This window comes from Dendropsophus ebraccatus, chromosome 2 (genome assembly GCF_027789765.1).
Source record: "Dendropsophus ebraccatus isolate aDenEbr1 chromosome 2, aDenEbr1.pat, whole genome shotgun sequence".
Lineage (NCBI taxonomy): Eukaryota > Metazoa > Chordata > Amphibia > Anura > Hylidae > Dendropsophus > Dendropsophus ebraccatus.
In genome coordinates this window covers 89039804-89061025 of record NC_091455.1, presented here as the reverse complement: position 1 = coordinate 89061025, position 21222 = coordinate 89039804, and the positions used below count along the sequence as shown (strand labels likewise).

General features: G+C 40.5%; 1 protein-coding gene across 1 annotated transcript in view; it reads left to right on the top strand.

The window, feature by feature from the left end:
- The window catches only part of CDKAL1 (CDK5 regulatory subunit associated protein 1 like 1), a 679847-nt gene that overhangs the window by 615007 nt on the left and 43618 nt on the right, over positions 1–21222 (top strand). The window contains 1 exon segment of the mRNA XM_069957933.1: positions 21136–21219. Within this exon segment, the coding sequence (XP_069814034.1) occupies positions 21136–21219 (84 nt within the window).

Sequence of the window (21222 nt, the reverse complement as noted above, 5' to 3'; positions counted from 1 at the left end):
TCTCAGTCCCTGTTCGCTATAAGTAATGTAGTAAAAAAAACAACTTTATTATTCGGAAAGCATTGTCATCTACTGAGGTTCCCTATGGGTAACATAATTGGTTGGGGGCCAACCCTTGGCGAAACCCCTAGCTACCTGGTATAAGTTATATAATAATGCTTCCAGGTGGGACTTGCCTCCCCTATATAGCAGACAACAGTGCATAGATTTCCTGGGCCCTTTAGTGTACATGAGACCTCTACCATAAAATTCGTGTTCACTTTTCAGTCACAAGTTTACTTATAGAAATACCTTAATAGATAATAAAAATGTTACGTAACATGATCATGAATCCTTTTTTGGGGGGTCTTCACAACCAATTACAAGCTTTGTGGAGAAGGAAAGGAATAATCCTTTGGTACAGTAGCTTCACAACTACAATTACCCAACAACTAAAAATCAATTTTTAGGCCGTCTTCCTTGAGACGCGTACTCAGACTCTGCACTACTGATATTTCTTTCTGGGCGCCTACTGTTGTTTAAGTTGCATTTGTTATCCTTTTACCATATACATGTTGTACCGACTATAAAAAATGAGCGCTGCATTGCTAAGCTGGTTTATGTGAACTGCTTGTCTTGTGCAAAGTGCTATCACTAATATGTTTTATTGGTAATCACATAAAGAATATTAAAACCACAAATTCAAAAAGCAGAAGCAGTTCAATACACACATCAGTTAGAGGACACATAGACATCAATTGATTTAATTGTATTTGTATACAGCACATAATGGGCTATAGTATATAAACCCTGTGAAAAAACTGAAACTATATAAATGAGTGGGCAAAGGTGACCAGCAACAGTATATAATAAAGAAGATAAATGGGGAGAAAGCAAGGTAACACACAGACCCGTGTCAGAAAAGGACCCTCAGTACAACCCCTGGTAAACAAATACTGCCACCCACTCACTGACAAGACTTGTGAAGCCCAAAGTGCAATCATGTATCAGCAAAGATACCATGTCGGTCTCACCAGTTTACGTTTTGCATGGCTTTATCAAGGGTCTACAATTACCTTTATATAGGCTGCAGCTTATTTCCCAGTGTTTTACTTCATCATATTAAAGAGCTATACCCATCTGGGACACTTATGGCATAACCCCAGGACCTTTGGGACCCACACCTATCTTCACATTTAGGGCTTACCCCTCCTCCTGCCCATGGTCAGGAAGCTGAAAGCAGACAAATCACGGTATGCATATTCTGGTTAACTTCCTTTGGCTCATGAGCTCCTATTAAAGTAAGGTCGGCTTTTTTGGCCTCTCGACCACCTCTGGTGGCTGCAAGTGTGTCAGGGAGCCCTAAACCTGACGATGGATGCCAGTTCCAGAGGTGGGACATGATTATGGCAAAGTGTCTCTGTGGGTTACATCTTTACCTTTCCCATCAGCCAATGATTGCTCTGGCTTTTAATAATCATAAGAATGAGATTTATAGGAGGGTTCCCATATGGGTCTGCTTGTGCCGTGTCTGCTAGAGGTTGTTAGGAAGCCAAAAACAGCAGAGACAGATGTTTTATACGCTATTTTCCTAACTCCCATTGTTTTTAATTGTATAGCATCTCAATTAACTCCTGGAGCCATAGTGTTTACACACCTCCTGGTTGTGTAAATTGTGTAAAACAGCCTCTTTGACTGTGTTTGGATTCCTGGCCATCTCTGGCCACAAGGGGCTAGGCTCTTAGATAGAAATTTCCCTTTAACTTATAAAAATTCCGTTTAAGGGTACAAACACACACACCGTATACGCAGCGTATTTACTATTACGATACGCAGCAAATACGCAGCAGATTAGATCTAAATAACTGAACACAGCATCCAATCTTCACCATCACATCTGCGTATTTGCTGTGTTTTTGCTGCGTATACGGTGTGTGGGTTTATACCCTAAGGGTATGTTCACACTGAGTAAATCAGGTGAAATTCCGCCTGCCGCCGTGAACATACTCTTAGGGTATAAACCCACACACCGTATAAGCAGCGTATTTACTGCTGCGATACGCAGCAAATACGCAGCAAACACGCAGCAAATATGCAGCAGATTAGATCTAAATAACTGAACACAGCATCAAATCTGTACCAACAAATCTGCTGCGTATTTGCTGCGTATTTGTTGCGTATCTGCTGTGTATACGGTGTGTGGGTTTGTACCCTTAAACGGCATTTCAAAAAGTTAAAGGGACATTTCCATCTAAGATCCTAGCCCCTTGTGGCCAGAGATGGTCAGAACCCAAACCCAGTCACATTCCACATTCCGCCTGATTTACTCTGTGTGAACATACCCTAAGAAGGAGCAGTGGTCCTGTAGCTCTACTTTGTGTAGCAACACTTCTCATTGAGCCAATAGCTTTATATGCATATAAAATCATGCAGAATAACACCTTGATGGAACACAAATTGTCACTGTAGATATCCTCCCTTTCCTGGCAGCACTGATCTTCCCAAGCAGTCACTCCTTATTGCCTGTGAGAAGGAGCCCAGAGAAGCTTGATGTCTGATGAGCAGAAATATCCTGCGGGCAGATTCATGTCACGGAGGACATTCACAGGAGAAGCACATAACAAACCTTTCTGGACGCAAGCGATATTCTGCTATTTGTAACTTCACAACACTTTCCTTGTCTTCCTGTGTTTACATCATGTGAGAAATCCAGTGCTTGTGTGACTGCAGAAAGCAGACGTGGGGCTCATGCTGCTTGCACAGCCTTGAGAGAAGGGCTGGGTATGGGAATTGATAACTGGTAAATATCCCCAGGTTAGCTGCTTCCAGAAGTACAACTGAAAACAAACTCCATTTATTCTGTTGGGGCCACTGCTGTCACTTCTTCAGCTTGCCATTTGTGTATAGGTAAACAGTTGGTACATTGTTGACTTAGGTTTCATGTTCCTTTACTCAATGATCACACTTTTTTTCTTATTTGTACATTTGTGGAATGTATTAGTTTTCAACCACAGTTTAATATGATTCTTTCTTTATAGTTTTTATATGCTTACTAATCACAGCAAGATCTGCAAAGCCGGGTACAGCCCAGTTTACACTGTTGATAGTATGGGATATTTTATTAATATAAAATTGGCACATTGTATTCTCCAACTGGCCATTTTATTTCTCTGGGACTAATGGCATTGTTACCAACATTTAAGAATGCAAAGTTAGGATGTGTCTATTCCTGCCGGGTTTCATCTGCGACCCTCCCAGTAATGCCCCTACTTTTATAAACCTCGCCTCTTTTATGCTCCTGATCATATGACCGTCCTTCTTATGATTTTTGTGCATGGTAGTAAATGTTTAGAGTGCTATCAGACAAAAGTACAGTGCATCTATTGACTGGTTGAAATCCTCTGCCTTTAGACAAAATCTGCTGTGGTCTGTAGCAGCTGCCCTAAAATGTCCCAAGCAAGCCTTGGCAACAGACCAATAAATCAATTGGGCAGTTAATCTGAATGTGGCAGATGCATTCAGATTCACTTCTATTGTCTTGTTTTGATGCCATATATCCACTGGTGTCACATGTTGGTGTAATGCTGTACAGATCACATTTACGGCAGCCTCTTTTTATCACTACAGACACAACGGGAAGTCTCCATTTAGTTTTAGCCCCAGTGGTGAGAATGGAAACTGCATATCTTTTATAATATAGATAAAGAAATGGAAAGAGAAAATGTCACCAAAGATTCTTAACAAATATATGTTTAATAAAAAAAACATTATTTAAACAATTTTCTGATGACACATTCCCTCTTAAGGGGGTTTCCGAACTAAAAAAAAAAAAGTTGAATCCCCTGTCCCACCTTCTCTAAAGCTCCCACGGTCATCCTTGGTATTTGGTTACACTGCTCCATTGAAGGCCATTGATCCTAGCAGCTTGTCAACACTTTTGATTGGAGCAGAGAAGGTGGGCTTAATATGTATTAAGTAGATTTGAAAAGTGTTATGGGGCTACAAAACCGTTCTCTGTTACAGTGGACTTTAACCCAAAAATCTGAAGATTTTCTGTCGTAGACTCTTTATTGGACTGATTTGAAACATGGTCAGTGTAAGATAGTGTGTAACTTGTGGAAGCACTGATAGAGAGGTTGATAGAGGTCACAGGAGGCTTAGTGTTTTATACGGCTGTATTGGAAGCCATGATCATGGTTTAGGTTTTGATCTGGCCGTCCTTGTTTGAAATAACATCACATTGTAACTTTCTCATAGCAGAATATCCAGACCTCACCCACATATTTGTGTTGGCAAACTAAAAATTACTCATGCAAAAGAAGTTCTTTTTTTCTTTTGATATTTGACTGATTAAATATTAACACACCTTAACAGGTTCAGAGGACTTGTGAGAAGCAGAGGTTCACGTAGTTCCTGAAATCCATTCTGCAGGCACCATGTTATCATGCCAGTCATAGAGCTAACCTTAATCATGAAAAGGATGTGATAGTCAATCCTATGAGATAAGGCACTGAGTAAGCAGCAGGACTATGGAAGGCACAATGGGGCTCATGTGTAAAAAGTATTGCTGGTGGGAAATGTTTTATATCAGTCTTTATAGATCATGAATGTCATCTTATATTGTTCTAGTGCATTTAAAATAACAGTTGAACTGATCATTGTCTTTATTATACAGGGTGATATCTGCCTAATCCGCAAGATAATCACTACATGTAATATATCCTTAATGCGCCTATTACACACACACACAGATATCTGACATATTTGTAAAGCCAAAGCCAGGAATGGACTTGAAAATAGGAGAAATCTCAGTCTTTCCTTTATGATCTGTTTGTAGTCTGTTCCTGGCTTTGGCTTCACAAATCTGTCAGATATCTGTGTGTGTAATAGGGCTCTAAGTCAGTGTTCTCAGGCAATCTTGCAGAATTGAAATAGGTGTTTATTCCTCCATAGTACAGTAACGCTACAAAGTATTGACCCTCATAGGGGTCTCTGTGCTGTAAGGGTTTAACCCTTTAAGGACGGGGCCAATTTTCGTTTTTGCGTTTTCGATTTTTCCTCCTTGTGTTTAAAAGGCCATAGCACTTGCATTTTCCACCTAGAAACCCACATGAGCCCTTTTTTTTTTGCGCCACTAATTGTACTTTGCAATTACAGGCTGAATTTTTGCATAAAGTACACTGCGAAACCAGAAAAAAAAGTGTGGTGAAATTGAAAAAAAACCAAAACGTATTTCTTTTATTTGGGTGGATAATGTATTTACGCCATTCGCCCTGGGGTAAAACTGACTTGTTGTGCATGTTCCTCAAGTCGTTTCTATTAAATGATATATAACATGTATAACTTTTATTGTATCTGATGGCCTGTAAAAAATTCAAACCATTGTTAACAAATATATGTCCCTTAAGTTCGGGCGATTACGCACGCGGCGATAGCAAACATGTTTATTTATTTATTTACTTTTATTTAAAACCTGGGAAAAGGGGGGTGATTCAAACTTTTATTAGGGGAGGGGGCTTTTTACTAATAACAATACTTTTTTTATTTTGCACATATACTAGAAGCCCCCCAGCCGAAAACAAACGAGTGCCGAGCTGAGGACAGCGCCATCTTGGAGCGGTCCCCGGCCAGCAGCAGTAACGGAGATCACTCCTCCGGGACAACGTGCCGGAGGAGCGATCTCCTCCACTAGACACCAGGGAAGTGCTACATCCGGTAATCGGATGCAGCCGATTACTGTATTAGCGGGCCCGGCGATCGGACCATGCCTGCTTATACCCGCTACAAGCGGCACCCGGGACCGCAGCGGTTCAGAGCGGGGTCGCCGTGCGGCCCCGCTCTGAACACCTCTTACGGGCGCATGACGTACGGGTACGTCATGTGTCCTTAAGAGGTTAAACTCTGTAGCTTCACGAATACACTCCTATGTGAATTTTCCTTAAATCTTGCTGTTTCCATCTTCACCTCTAAGCCTAAGGGCCCTATTTCACAGGATGATTATCGTTCAAAAAATCGCTAGATCGTTCCTAATTTAACGATAATCGTTTAGTGTAATAGAACAATTAAACGACCAACAAGAAATCGTTGGTCGCTTGATAGTTTGGACCTATTTTTATCGTTTGATCGTTTGCACATTGTTCAGTGTAATAAGACGTCATAGCTGAAACTAACGCAGTAGCAACGACAAAGCGACCACAAGAGTGATCATAAGTAATGATCATTGTTTGATGTAATTGGGTGAACGATTTTGGCTTGTTTGCCATAGCGGTCGTTTGAAATTTTTAATCGTCTAAAAATCGCTTGGTGGAATAGAACCCTAAAACTAAGCTGACACTACTTGTTGTCTATGCAGTGAAAAAGAGAAGACTGCTGTAAAGTGTTCTGTATAACTTTACCATTACATTAGTAAAAGATGACACTGGTAGATAAAGAAGCCATAACTGCTCAGCCTCCCCCTCCCTGGGCAATGGCCCTATCAAAGGTCATAGAGTATGTACAGACACCTTTCCCAGTCATGTCAATGGGACAGCATTGTTGCCTATGCTTATGGGGCTTGCTGTAAAGCATGCCTCTAAATGTTGTTATAAACAGCTCAGGCAGAATGACTGCCCCCATAATAATGTACAAAAATTTTAATAAAAAATGACAATCAAATGAAAATAAAAATCCATCAGCAAAGGGAAGGCATATCAGTATCTGGCTGTAATTGTGAAAAATAAATACATAAAACTAGGCAATACATTCCCTTTTAAGCAATTTACTTTTATTGGTATTTTAGTGTCTAACTTATGTGAAACCACAGTATTATAGGCCTAAAGATGGCATAGTGGTGTGCCTCTGTAGAGCTTATTCCTCCGGGGACACTCAGCCCTGTACACTAACAAGAATAATAGAGGTGACGGAGAAAACTATAGAATTGGGTTCCATCAATCCTGCTTGATGTTTACGGCCATTGTTATTCATTGTTGGCTTCAGAAATGATTTGCTGGTACCAGTATGACAGGTGTCCTCATCATAAAAATAAACATCCCCACTGTCAGCCCAGTTGTTAGTGGTTTCACAGAGGTTACAAATATGATTGGCACAAATGCTAAATTTCCCTACTGGCCGTGAGGTATTGCTATGCTATGCACCATGGGGCCGGCATTTCCTGCTCTGCTCCCAGTGCCCTGTGTCTATTTATCTGCTATATATAGCTTGTTGAGCATGGTGACAGTAGTGTATCCTCCACTGACAAATAACCACATGTTCTCTTTTCATAGATACATTCCTGCAATTTAAACTTACAAGGACATTTATGCCAGTTTGTCCTCAAGTATCAAGCGCTGTAACTGCTGCACAAGGAAAAGGCAACCATGTACTGTAGAAATGCAACGGCCAAGACAACTGCGTCCTGTTGCCAGTTAGTTGATAGCTTCAGGTTATTTTAAATGAAGTTTACTGAGGCAAGAATATGCAGGGGTTTTAGATTGAGGCCTATTGACCAATGGCTGGCTGTTTAGATACAGCATATCTGTAGCCAGGAATTGCATATACAGCTATGAACACCTGTACTATGCACACTGTGGACATTTGCACAGCAAATCCGCATCAGATAACCGTACCAGCAAAGAAAATGGGATTTTGTGAAATCTCACCTGTACACAGCATTTTCCTGCCAGAAATTGACCTTCGGAGCAATGTGTCTTTTTATGTCTCCCCCCTTAAAATGAATGATGGAGGGTAAATCCACACCAACATCTGTGCAGACTTTGTGTGGATTTAGGGTACAAACCCACTTGACATATTTGCTGCGTGAATTAGTCTTAAAAATAAGCAGGCAAAACGCAGGTTGGCTTTATACGATTGTTCTGCGTTAAAATACGCAATTGCGTATTTTTGAAGCATGAAGCTTGTTGTTAGCAAAGCATCAGTTGTTAACAACCTGTGCGAAAAACGCATGTAGCTTCACGCTTCAAAAATACGCAATTGCGTATTTTAACAACTGATGCTTTGCTAACAACAAGCTTCACGCTTCAAAAATACGCAATTGCGTATTTTAACGCAGAACAATCGTATAAAGCCAACCTGCGTATTGCCTGCTTATTTTTAAGACTGATTCACGCAGCAAATACGTCAAGTGGGTTTGTACCCTTAGGGTGCGTTCACACATACAGGATCTGCAGCAGATTGGATGGCACTGATTTGATTTGATTTGCTTTGAATCTGCAACTTCAAATCTGTGCCATCAAATCTGCTGCAGATCCTGTATGTGTGAACGCTCCCTAAATATGTATTTTCCTTTGCTGATAAGTCAGTTGTATATTTACCCTTAGTTTTTCATCAAACTTTATTAATAAAAAAAAAAAGTGCAAAACTAAAATGAAACAATTAAGGCCTGTATGAGTAGCATAATGGTAACATGGGAGTATGCTGCGATGTTTTTATTATTATGATTATTGAATATTTTAGCCCAGGATCTATTCCTTCCGTTTTTTCAGATTATTTTCATTGTGCTGTCTGGCAGTGAAAGGGTCCTAATAGGATTCCATTGAGGTGTCAGGAGTGATTCAGACAGCAGCTTTATCTGCACTAGATAGGATTCAAGCAGTTGAACACATAAGCTTAACTCCAGTTTGCTTTGAGGTCAGTAGGCTTTATTTCGGCACAGGGTGCTGGAATTAAATAACATTTTAACAATGTAAGTCGTTACCTCAGAAACAAATGCGCGGCTTGGGTTAGTGATACCCTCTGAGGAATGTCAGATTATATAGCAAGTGAGTACGACCCTCCAATCAAAACCCAAAGATTTGCATGTTGCATCCTGTTATCTGAGCAACCGAAATCTGTTTTAATGCAAATCATGTGGAACTCGTTCACTACTTATGTAAATTAGTGTCTGTTCAGCCTGATAACATCAATTTATGGAGCATGGCGAGATTTGGCTTCTTTTATTTACTGTGTCTTTTAATTCATGTTACGATACCATAGAACAGTCTAGGGAGGTTTTACCAACCGGACCACATGCACAATGTGATGATAATACTTCCAGGTGTTATATTCCTCATAGATTATGGTATTTTCCACCTGCCTTTTGCACTATACGGGGTTACATAAATATACAGTGTATGTACAGATCAGTAGGATTTTGAAACATCCGTTACCCTCTATTTTATATATTGTCAATATGTGTGACATTTACCTGATAGGTAATTTTGGCTATTCCATAGCCAAGGGTTATTAATGTTTTCACTAGATTATGGCCCCGTTCACACTGCGGAAAACAGACGGAAATTTTGAGCGGAATCCCCGCCGCTGCCTCACTGCCTTAATGTTAAGTATAGTGCGCCTCCACTCTCCGCGACTCTATGACATGTTGCTTGTGGTAGAATTTTTACCAAAACCAGGAGAGGGTCCAAAACACAGAAGGAATAGTAAGGAATGACCAGGTTGTAGGGACTAAGGGGTAAAACTACAGAATAAATCACCATATACAGATTGTGCTGCCTTTTAAAAAAAATCTCTAAAAAATAGCGATGTATGTAGTTTTTTTTGTAATTCTCTAAATACTTTAAAGAAACACATTGTTTTGGCAGACTGCATTGTGCAGTTGTGCAGAGCTGAAATGCTAGTCCAAGTAGAAATGCTCCTTATGCCAGTTTTTACATAATGCTGTTGTTGCTACTTGCTGCCTTTTCTTTTTACTGAAAATTCTTCTGTATTTGGCAGTATGAACTAAAAGAACTTTTTAGGAAAAGAAAATCTAAAATCATGTGTGAACTCAGCCTTGACTCCATGTTTCATTATCATGTACAATTTGCGACATGTACATACCTGACTGTGTACTGTGATGGAGTAGGGCTTTAATTGACATCTGCTGTCAAAGACTACTGTCTGGAATCTGTGAAAATGCTGATTCCAGCCATAAAAGGGGTTATCTGGCAATAGAATTTTTTTGTTTTTTACATTTTGCTGCCTTATTAGAAAACATAACAAACATGTTATGACTACCTCCCCATGCTCCCTTGGTTTCCTGCTGTGATATCTCTGGTATTCCCCACTGACTTAAGCAGCTGCCGTTTCACTGATTGAGACGGGACAGTGCCATAGCCGGTGATTGGCCGAGTGGGCTGAGACGTACGAGACGAGCTTGCCTCGGAAGTGGCAGCAGCTACTGCTGTCAGCAGAAAAATTTTCGAACTCTGGATATTTCTTTAACCCTTTTTGAAATGTAGATTGCAGTGCAAAGTTAGGGGGCTTCCTTTGTCATTGTGATCACTTTAGGTTTGCCCTAAGAGATACATGTGTATTTTATGTGTACAGGCTGTAATGTAATATATGTAATATATTGTATAATGTAATTATGTAATGTAAAATGTAAAAATAAAATAATATAATAATAAAATAATGTAATAATAATGTAATATAGACATGACATTAGATTACAGTGTATTAAAAAAAACAACAGAAGTTCCCTAAGGATTAAATAAAGTTTATTTGTACATAAAATAGCAATGCAAAAGAATAAAAAATAATAAGGTTCATTAACCCCTTCCCGTCAGTAATACCTATATAAACGTTCCTACTGCACATACCCCATGCAGTAGGAATGTATATATACGTTCCTGACTGAGGGGCTTACTGATGTGTGTGGGATCATTGTAGGGATATAGCGGTCCTGCACACATTAGTGTGTCCGGGCCCGGTGGTAATCAGAGGCAGATGTGACTCGTTGACCCCTTAAATGCCGTGATCTGTAGCAATCGTGGCGTTTAAGGTACTCAGTGACAGAAAAAGCTTCTGTCACTGAGTGATCGGAGGTTCTGATCGCTTGTGCTGACGGGCGGGGGTAAGCCCCTTACCTCCGTTTTGTGGGATCGGCCATCTATGGAAAGAATCTGCTTTCAGACAGGCTCTATGCATAGATCGCCGATAACACTGATCTGTGCTATGCTTTGGCATAGCATAGATCAGCACATGCAATCTAATGATTGCATGTGTTTACAGTAAAAAAAAAAAGTTTAAAAAAGTTTAAATATGTTTGTTTGAATGGAAATACTTCTTTACAGCTACCCTAACCCCAAAGTAATAAATCTTCAACTAATCCTGCAAAATATAGGGATTTAAACTACTACAGTATGTTAGCATATAAAGGGCTATAGCCAATAGAATAAAAAAAAATGTCAGGTAATAATAAGTGCACCAAAATTGCTGTTTCTGAGCAAAAGTGGCCTTGTTACCTCACAGAAACCAGTCAGAGTTCATTTTTTAGTTTTTGTAGCACTTTAGCTGAATAAACTATGTTGCTATGAGCAACAAAGACGTTTATGGTTTATGTGCCCTCATTTGTATGTGTATTTTTGAATGTTTTATGCACCTTTTCAGTTCTTTTTGATTATTTGAACATTTGAGTAACTTTTGTGTTTTTATACTATTTTTAGCTCGTCCCATCTGCTGACCTTTTCACTTTGAACTTGAGCTTTTCTTTAAAATCAGGGCTACAAATTAGGGAGCACACATGAAATAAGATTTGTGGAGAGAATTACAGGATCTTCGTGTGATGTGGCAGATCTCATCTGTGCAACCATTTTGTATGTGTTGCTCAGGGACATGCAGATGAACGAGTGGCAGCTAATGCATTACTGAGTCACGTAAACTCCATCTGCTGTCCGTGGCGATCAGCCTTTTCACCAAGAAGAAAAAGAGGCTTTTTGTATTCCGTCCAGCAAATACTCGCTGCTGTATATATTCTTTTTAAGCTTTTATTTTCTGTGTGCTTAGCAGCAGAATGCCCGTCCTTTACCACATCGCCTCGTCCAACATTGTGCTTTCTGAAAGGGTAAATAATTGTCCTGAGATGCAAATGACCTGAACAATACAGTAACATTGTCTCCTATGAGACAGAAGCCACTTTTTTAAGTACTGTATAATTTCACTTTATTGTTAATTAAATGGTGGCTTGCCAACGTGTCTTACAATTTATAGAACAGTCAGGAGAATCACATAAATCATACATGTTCATTTAGTCTGGTGGAAAGAATCCAATTCCTGTTGAGTTCTAGGGTTTGAGATATAAAGCGGGGGCATTGCCAATTATACACAATGGGAATATTAGATCTTTCTGTAGGGAAGCTGGTTTATATATGATTGTAGAGCTATATATTCTGAATACTGTACACTGGCATTGCGCGGCATCCTAAACTGCACAAAAATTGTTTATAAAGAACTACTGAGTACACCCATTTTTGGGGGGGAATATTTTATCTGTTTTAGGAGCAGAATGTAGTATACCCAGCTTGTGCACATGCAGAACCTGGGGGAAACCCATGCAGGTAGAAGCACAAAGCAAGTCTATGCTGAACCCCAGATCTGCAAGGCAAGTCTTACCCATTGAGTTGCTTTGCTTAGATGGAATTGGCTTTTATTGTCTGTATACAACTTTTGATAATATCCAGTTACCAACCGCAGGCCTTTGGTTTGTGAAAACGCCAGCTATTTGCAGCATCAAGTACGTAATTATGTGTTAGGATTATAGGAAGCAGGTTTAAAAGTACCGAATGTGTCTTCAAATCACCTGTTACAATAAAAAAAAAAAGTTGAGAACCCCATCTTTTTAACTGTGTTCTATTCATATGTTTTTCTCTCTTTTTGCAAGTTGTTTAGGATTTCTTCTTTGTACATGACACAAGCACATTTTTCATTTATAATTCACTATATCCAAATTCCAATGGGTCAGAAGTTTACATACATGTTTAAAGGGTCTTTGAAGGGGATGTCCAGCGAAAATCTTTTTCTTTCAAATCAACTGATATCAGAACATTATATAGATTTGTAATTGTTTTATATTAAAAAATCTCAAGTGTTCCCATACTTATTAGCTGCTGTATGTCATGCAGGAAATGTTGTTTTATTTTCAATCTGACACAGTGCTCTCTGGCCGGGACAGGAACTCTGTCTTGGTTTTCTATGAATCCCCATAGAAAACCCCTTCTACTCTGCAGAGTTCCTGTCTTGGCCAGAGATGTCAGCAGAGAGCACTGTGTCAGACTCAAAATAAAACAACATTTCCTGCAGGACATACAGCAGCTTATAAGTATGGGAAGACTTGAGATTTTTTAATAGAAGCAAATTACAAATCTATATAAGGTTCTAATATCAGTTAATTTGAAAGAAAAGGATTTTTGCTGGACAACCCCATTAAATAGCTTATAAATTAACTTTAGAACCATCTGATAACCTAATTGACATAACCTAAGGTAATTGGAGGTGTATAGTGGCCAACTGTGTCCATTAGATAGGCCAAACACATCAGTAAACCTGTCACCTATTTACATACCCTTTACAAGGCTAGGTGTGATCAGTCAGATGCGTATCAACTAGAGATGAGCGAACCTGGAGCATGCTCGAGTCCATCCGAACCCAAACTTTCGGCATTTGATTAGCGGTGGCTGCTGTAGTTGGATAAAGCCCTAAGGCTATGTGGAAATCATGGATATAGTCATTGGCTTTATCCATGTTTTCCAGACAACCTTAGAGCTTTATCCAAGTTCAGTTCGACCCGAACCCGGTTCGCTCATCTCTAATATCAACCAATGTTTTTTTTTAGCTGTTTCAAATAACCCAATCAGCTGATCTTTGGCCCTATAACACAGGGCAAGTTTAGCCAGTTTGGCCAATAAATGCCCCATTTCATATAGTCCTAAGCACTTAAGTTTGAATACATCATAAAAATATACTGCCAGTACAGTAATCCAGACCCCAGCCTTGGCCTTTTAGGCCTTTTTTACACATTCCTTTCACGATCTGTATATAGGGACGATGCACGGAACCTGTAAATAAGGCCTTACTCTATGTACAACATAGTCCAAAACACTACTATACACAATGAGGTTGGGGTCTTGGTCCTAAAGTCTGCATGGGCTCTGCATTGGACTTGCAGCTGGGTGGTTATGAAACAGAGCCCATAAAAGACTGCACAGACGAACTTCAGACCTCAGCTGTTCGACACTGCTCTGGACCTGTGGCAGTATTTTAAAGTGTCACTGTCGTTATAACTAATAAATCAACAATAGATGTGTTATAATGCAAGTTTGCAATTTACATTCTTTTTTTTTTTTTTTTTTTTAGTTATCATGGAAAACGCTGCACTTACTGTGTTTATACTCAGGTAGTCCTGTGTTTCCCAACTATACTTTATTTCACATCTACTGTGGATTAAGAATTTCTAGATTTTCTAGCTTTCTAGTGGGCACGGGGCACTGAGGATGAAGGTATGTCAGCCACTTCCATTGATAATCATTAGAAGGGGTGGGCTGGTGGGGGCTTTACGGCAGTTAGGCAGACCCCATCTCCTGGCTTGGGGAGGGCCAACTGGTGTGAAACCCTGTCTAGGTGACAGTGCCCACCCACAAAATACATAAAATGTATAGATTGAATAAACAGTATCTAATCACGTGGATGGTATGGAGAACAGTACATAGAGTAAAAGGGAGGCCCCCCATACAATATCACTTTAAAGGTAATACTACTAAATACTGTGTGTGTAAAATTCTGAGCCCCGGCTTCCTGCTCTCCCGCCCAGCCAATCAGTCCAGTCTCCTCCCACATTTCCACTGACAAATTAATGAAATTCAATGTAAATAAAGAAAATCTGTACAGTGCTGTGAACTGTGTTGGCTCTTCAATATCTTTGCCTATACATTTCCAGCACTTGGCATGGGCTTGTCATACAATATCATGTTGGTATATGCTATGGTATTGGCAGAGTTATAACTTTTATAGTGCTACCGTATGGCTCCAGGTGTCATTGCACCTTTGACATATGAACCATCTTGGCAAGTATGTCATCTGATTAGGTCTATTGTTTATTTTACTCTGAATCTGTTTTCTCGGAGTGTGTAATTGTAAACCCAAGAGCTGGCGTTCCCAATGAGTGGTATTACTCCTAACAGCAAGCATATAGTTTGAGAAGCACTTGTCATTTTTAGGTCACAACTGACATCCTTGAATATAATTTACTTATGAACTGCATCACAAGCCTTGTGTATGCTTGAAGAAGCTACATTTTCACAGCGGGAGACCAAATCAGAATGAAGCAGTCAGTTGCAGGTGCACAGCCATAGAAGGGAGCTATTTACCCTGAAGCTGGAAAGCCTGGGCCAAGAAAGCAAACGCACACACACTCTCTCTTGTATTTCTGCCAGAAGTATTCAGAAGGGGACCAAATAATGGTTATTCAGTTGCCTTTAATGAGATGCATTGCCCACTGCTCAAAGACTGAGGCGCTTTCTTTTCTTATGCTAATTTGGCACCATTAGAGCCTGCCCGTCTGTAACTTTTATAGTACTGTACTTAATCCATCCTGCTCACTCAGCCCAAAAACCAGAGCAGCAAATGGCAAAAGGGCGACTGCCTGCATGGGATACATCTGTTGCGTAGAGCTAACGTTAATTCCTGCATCATGCATGTGTACTGAGGCTTGGGGAGAATCAAGATTTCATTTGAATGAGTTTAGAAAGACCATCTTGCAGCAGAGATATGAGGCTGTTGCTTAGTGTCTTTCTTCATTTCCCCTAAACAGCCCGCGAATGTCTTATTTATGTGCAAAGTGAATCGCGGAAAGCAATTCATTTTCAACTATTACGCTGATGGAGGCAAAACTTGTCTTTAGCGGGTTATTTATTAAGCTCTAAAATAGAATTTATTTTCCCCATACTGAATTTATTATTTATTCGGCCAACTTTATAACAGCTTGTGCTGTTAATCTGAATAATCCTGAGCCGGTGTGTTTGTATGCACTTTTTAAGGGCACATGAGTGTTTAGTATTCCTTCTTCTATCTAGTATAGTATTCCTCTAGTATTGTATATGCCTACCTATATAAAACTAGTGTAGGGGGTGCCGTCTAGAAGACTAATACCTCTGATGGTTGTATGAGGATTATGACTTCTGCCGTCTAGCAGTTACAGTCCAGTTTTTTAGCACATAAATGCTAAATTTCATGGAGAAATAACTTAACAATGCGTTTTTTTCGTGGACATACTGTACATGGGTGGGGTGTTAGTGAAAAATAAAAATGTTGCAGGAAAATTGTTTTGAAATTCTCTTTGTAATAGAAGTAGTTAGGTTTAGCAAAAAAGTGTACAATATTTTAGGAAAATAAAAAAATGTGATTATTCTAGGGACCAAATCAGTTTTAAAATGGATTTGAGGGGCCTGTAGTAGCTTAAAGGGAACCAATCACTGGAAAAAAGCATATAGAGCTTTTGAAATGTGCTGTTAGAGCACACAGCACACTTGGCACACGTGTTTCCATAGCCTCCGTGCCTTCCCCGTGTAAGCCGCAAAGTAACTTTATAAAACTGGCGCCCTGTATGCTAATTACCTGAGGTAGTCACCTGGGCGGTGTTCGGCTAGCAGGTAGTCACGGTCCCCTGGGCGTTCTTCCGCTGTAATCACGCCCCTCTGGGCGTGATTCAAATGGCAGAGTGGCTGTGGCGTCACTCGGGAGCGTGCCGTGCCCAACGTCTGCGCGCTTACGTACTGATGCCGGACGCCGCGGCACATGCGCAGTGCAGCTGCTTTCATTCCGGTTGGACTGCGCCTGTGCAGAATAGCCTCGAACTCTGGCTAACAGGCTATTCGAGGCTATTCTGCACAGGCGCAGTACCGCTGGAATGGAAGCGGCTGCACTGCGCATGTGCGGCGGCGTCCGGCATCAGAATGTCACAGCTACTCGGCCATTTGAATCACGCCCAGAGGGGCGTGATTACAGCGGTAGAACGCCCAGGGGACAGTGACTACCTGCAAGCCGAACACCGCCCAGGTGACTACCTCAGGTAATTAGCATACAGGGCGCCAGTTTTATAAAGTTACTTTGCGGCTTACACGGGGAAGGCACGGAGGCTATGGAAACACGTGTGGCAAGTGTGCTGTGTGCTCTAACAGCACATTTCAAAAGCTCTATATGCGTTTTTCCAGTGATTGGTTCCCTTTAACCCCCCCCTTTCCATAAACCATCCCATTTTAAAAATCGCACTCCTCAACTAAATTAAAATGAAATGCATTGACCCTTTAGGTGTTTCACAGAAGTTAAAGTGGAGCTGGTGTTAACAAAGAAATGAAGCTCAATATTTTTGGGTATCCTCTTATTTAGAATATATCAATAGTTCAATCCATTCAAATTTACTAAAATTACCATTATCTATTTTTTATAGTATTCCTTGTGTGGTACAAACTACTCAAGTCTCTGAGATTGAGAAGCTCATTAAAGTGTCAGGTTGCAGCTGCCTATAGCAGTCTATGAAGAAGGTAGGAGAGAGAGTAGCTGGAGGGAGACAGAAAGACATGCACAGTGTGTCTAGAAAGTGTTATATTTCACTGTATTTCTTTAATTGTAGCTTCTACTCCTCAGTGGTCACTGCTTTATAACGTTCTTCATGCTGCTGCTGTTTCTGATTTTAATGCATAGAAAAATAGGGGAGCAGATGTACAATTATGTAACCTATTTACCATTGTCTGCCTCCTGTTCAGAGCATTACTTGTTGGGATGTAAGTCAGTTCCATGTAACATGTCAGAAAAAGGACGTCTTAAAGGAAACCAATCATGCTAAAATTGGCCTTAAAGCTAAGGAAAGGTGCTGGTACATCACCCAGCACGCTTCCCAAACATCCCCCTGTAGCCTCCATCCCCTGTACATACAGACCGCAAAGTTAGTTTAATAACCTCCAGCGCTCTATGTAAATTACCAGCCAAGTAGTCACGGTGGGCGGGTGGCTGGTTATCTAGTCACGGTCCTGGGCAGGTTCCGGTGCTGTAATCACGCCCCTCTGGGCATGTTAGAAAGCACCGCATGCTGACGTCACTCGGGGGGGGGGGGGGGGGGGGGGGCAGCATTGCACGTCAGCCACGCTGACGCCTATACTATGCTGCACATGCGCAGTACAGTGGGTAAAGCCGCTGCTGTACTACGCCGCGCAGGCACAGTGCGCAGCATAGTAAAGAAGTTGGCATGCCCGACGTGCAATGCCGCCGCCCGAGTGACGTCAGCATGCAGCGCTTTCCAACACGCCCAGAGGAGCGTGATTACAACGCCAGAAGCTGCCCAGGACCGTGACTAGGTAACCAGCCACCCGCCCACCGTGACTACTTGGCTGGTAATTTACATAGAGCGCGGGAGGTTATTAAACTAACTTTGCGGTCTGTATGTACAGGGGACGAAAGCTACAGGGGGATGGTTGGGAAGCGTGCTGGGTGATGTACCAGCACCTTTCCTTAGCTTTATGGCCAATTTTAGCGTGATTTCCTTTAAAGGAGTTGCCAGTGGTTGCAACAGAGCTGCTTCTAGTAATATCTTTATATATCTTTAATATCATTGTGATTTATGATGTAGAATAACAATTCTACATATGATAAAACATCTTATCACAAGCGTTTGTGTGTCATCCTGACATTGCCACTTTTGGGATACTTTGCTAATGTATTTTTGGTGTCTGAATTCTGGGAACATAGCCAAATAGAAAGTGCTGAATGAACCTTGGATGGATATTTCTGGCCTTTATAACATACAAATGAAATATGTGGTATTATATTAGGCTGTCAGCTTGAGATAGTGGTCATAATATGTACAAAGTCTGAGCCTCTAGTCCTGATACATGTATGCGAAACTAATGGGGGACTTATTAGGAAGTCGTGTCTTTCCTTTAACGCTACTAAATTTCTGGCACAGCTCATCTGAAGAAAGGAGCCATCTGTCAAGGTGACTTTTACATTGCAGCTATCTATGTTTCTACTATTGGGTTAGCAGTAAAGTGGTTCCTTAAAGAAATCCTTGACTCTATAAATTATGTAACTTAATTTTCACATGTGTTTTATACCAATATTATTGGTGTGCATTCATATGTTGACTACTAATATCACTGGCATAGAGTGGTGGGCTCTGCCAAACACTGATTTTAGGGTTTAATTTATTTGGCATTCTGGGTCCTGGCTTGCACTGATAATGGGGATGTAGTTGATATGCCAGTGCCCTGTGTTGCACTACTGATGGGTTTGCATGGCATTGTGACCACGAGTCATTGATGCCTTGCCATCCAGGTCATATCAGTCTTTTATCTGATGCCACATCATGAGCAGATATGGCACCTTTGTCATGTTTAGTATGGTGTTAAAGGGTTAATAATCAGTATTCTAGTCTGTCAGCTTTAGTAAATAAATATGATCTAAAGTAACATATTAGCACCAAACATGGATTCTTTTTGCATGAAATTACTGTATCTTTTGCAGCATTTATTTTTGGATGCATCTGATTTGCAGGCAGCCATGTAAAAGCCATAGATGGCAGTAATGTATAGGACATCCATAGTATATAAAAATATTTCCTTAGCTATGAATTCTGAGGTCAAGGCCTGTGCTCTGTGTGATAATCCCCCATATGAAACTTTATAGCCTCTAACCATTGTAAAAGGTATTGCATGCGTTAATTGAATACATTTGTACGTGCTCGGATAAAATATGCAATTTGTAATGCTTTTGATCTCAGAGAGAGGGCAGAACTAGATGGAATGATCTAGGAAATTACTAGCTGCCAGGAATCCCAAATTGTTTGAACTGCTGTAGTTGGTATACATTTCCCAGGATTCAATAGGTTTTGTCAGGCTGTTTCCAAACATTTTATTATCATCTGTTATTTCTGGCAATAGAGTGGTGCACTGTTAGGTCCTTCTGTCCGTCTAGTGTTATTTAGTAGTGCGTTTAATATATGAAATTAACTGTTGCATTAAAACTGCTCTGACCCTATCAAAGCATGGAAAACATAAGACCTGATGGTGTCATGTGGTATATGACACCGAGATGTTTGTAGCTCTTCTTTTAAAGAGGATTACATAACTTCTGAAGTCTTATAAACAGCATAGCTTGTGGGGCTATGCCTTTAATGCAGCTTCCCTTAATGTCAATGGAAGTTAAGCAAATTTTGGCCAGGAAGCCATGTTTTAGTGAGGTTACAAAGGTTGCTATAAAGGGGTATATTTTGTCTGCTGCAATATTTAGGTAGGAGGTACATGTCAAAGCAACATCAACATATAGTTAATTATATAAAAAAATTATCACATTTAACCTGTATGGCAGAAAAAGTTTTCTAGCAGAATAGAGCTTCACACTTGCCAATATATCCCAGCAGTTCTCTCAGCAGTTTTTCTATGGAATTGGCTAACCTTTGTTACCCACAAGCATAAATGAGTCTTTGATGCCCATTACCCTGACACCAGTTCACCAGACCTGCCATTGTGATCTGACTCTGGCATATAACTATAACAACATGGCCCTTGTCAAAGTCACTCGAAAATGTACTGTTCTCTCCCAGTGTAAGGCTATATGCACACTTAGTATGAGGCCGGGTCACGGAACGACCAGTCTCAGAAAAGATCATCTGCAGTACCAGCCAGATGATCTCTAGCACCACAGAGTCCTGATGCGGGTGCAGCCATATGCGCCCGCATCAGAACTCCCCACTGCACACAATGGGGCGTGCGGCCGGAGCTGCTCGCTCCATAGTGTGCACCGACAGGATTTTCTATGTAATGAATATATATATATATATATATATATATATATGTGTATATATATATGTTCTAACCCCATTTATGTGCTTTTCTTGTTGAAAAAGTCCATAATGCTAAATGGGTTAATGCCAGTGCTTTGTCCATGTTAGTAGATAAATGCTCAGCTGTCATGATACATGATGGAGTTTCATGCACTTGGTACAGCATCTTGTAACTCTCGTGTTTTATAGTTATGACTATAAATCTCTATTGTATGCACTGTGGTGGTCATTGCTGGAACACAATCATAAAATATTGTCCAGCAGGTTAAAAAGGGGTAGAAAAAAAGTAAAGAAAAGCACAGAAAATACAGCCATTTAGTGGGTGACATGGTGTGGAGGTTACTCTGTGTTGTATCAGCTATGGAACGTGGTAAAATGATGTATCTGTCTGTAACATGATTACTATGCAGTTAGTGCTAGACATTGTGCCAGCTTCCACATATCATTCTGATGATTGACAATCCCAGCAATAGCTGTTTTATGTTGACTGAGCGGCTGGATCTTGATGTCATATCTGCCAGTAAAGCTTTACATAAACCATGTCACTATTATGTGATTTTTTTTTCCTTTTACAGATTGGTCAGAAGCAACAAGTTTTAGTAACAGAGGAATCATTCGACCTCCAATACTATGTAGCCCACAACCGTTACTATGAGCAGGTA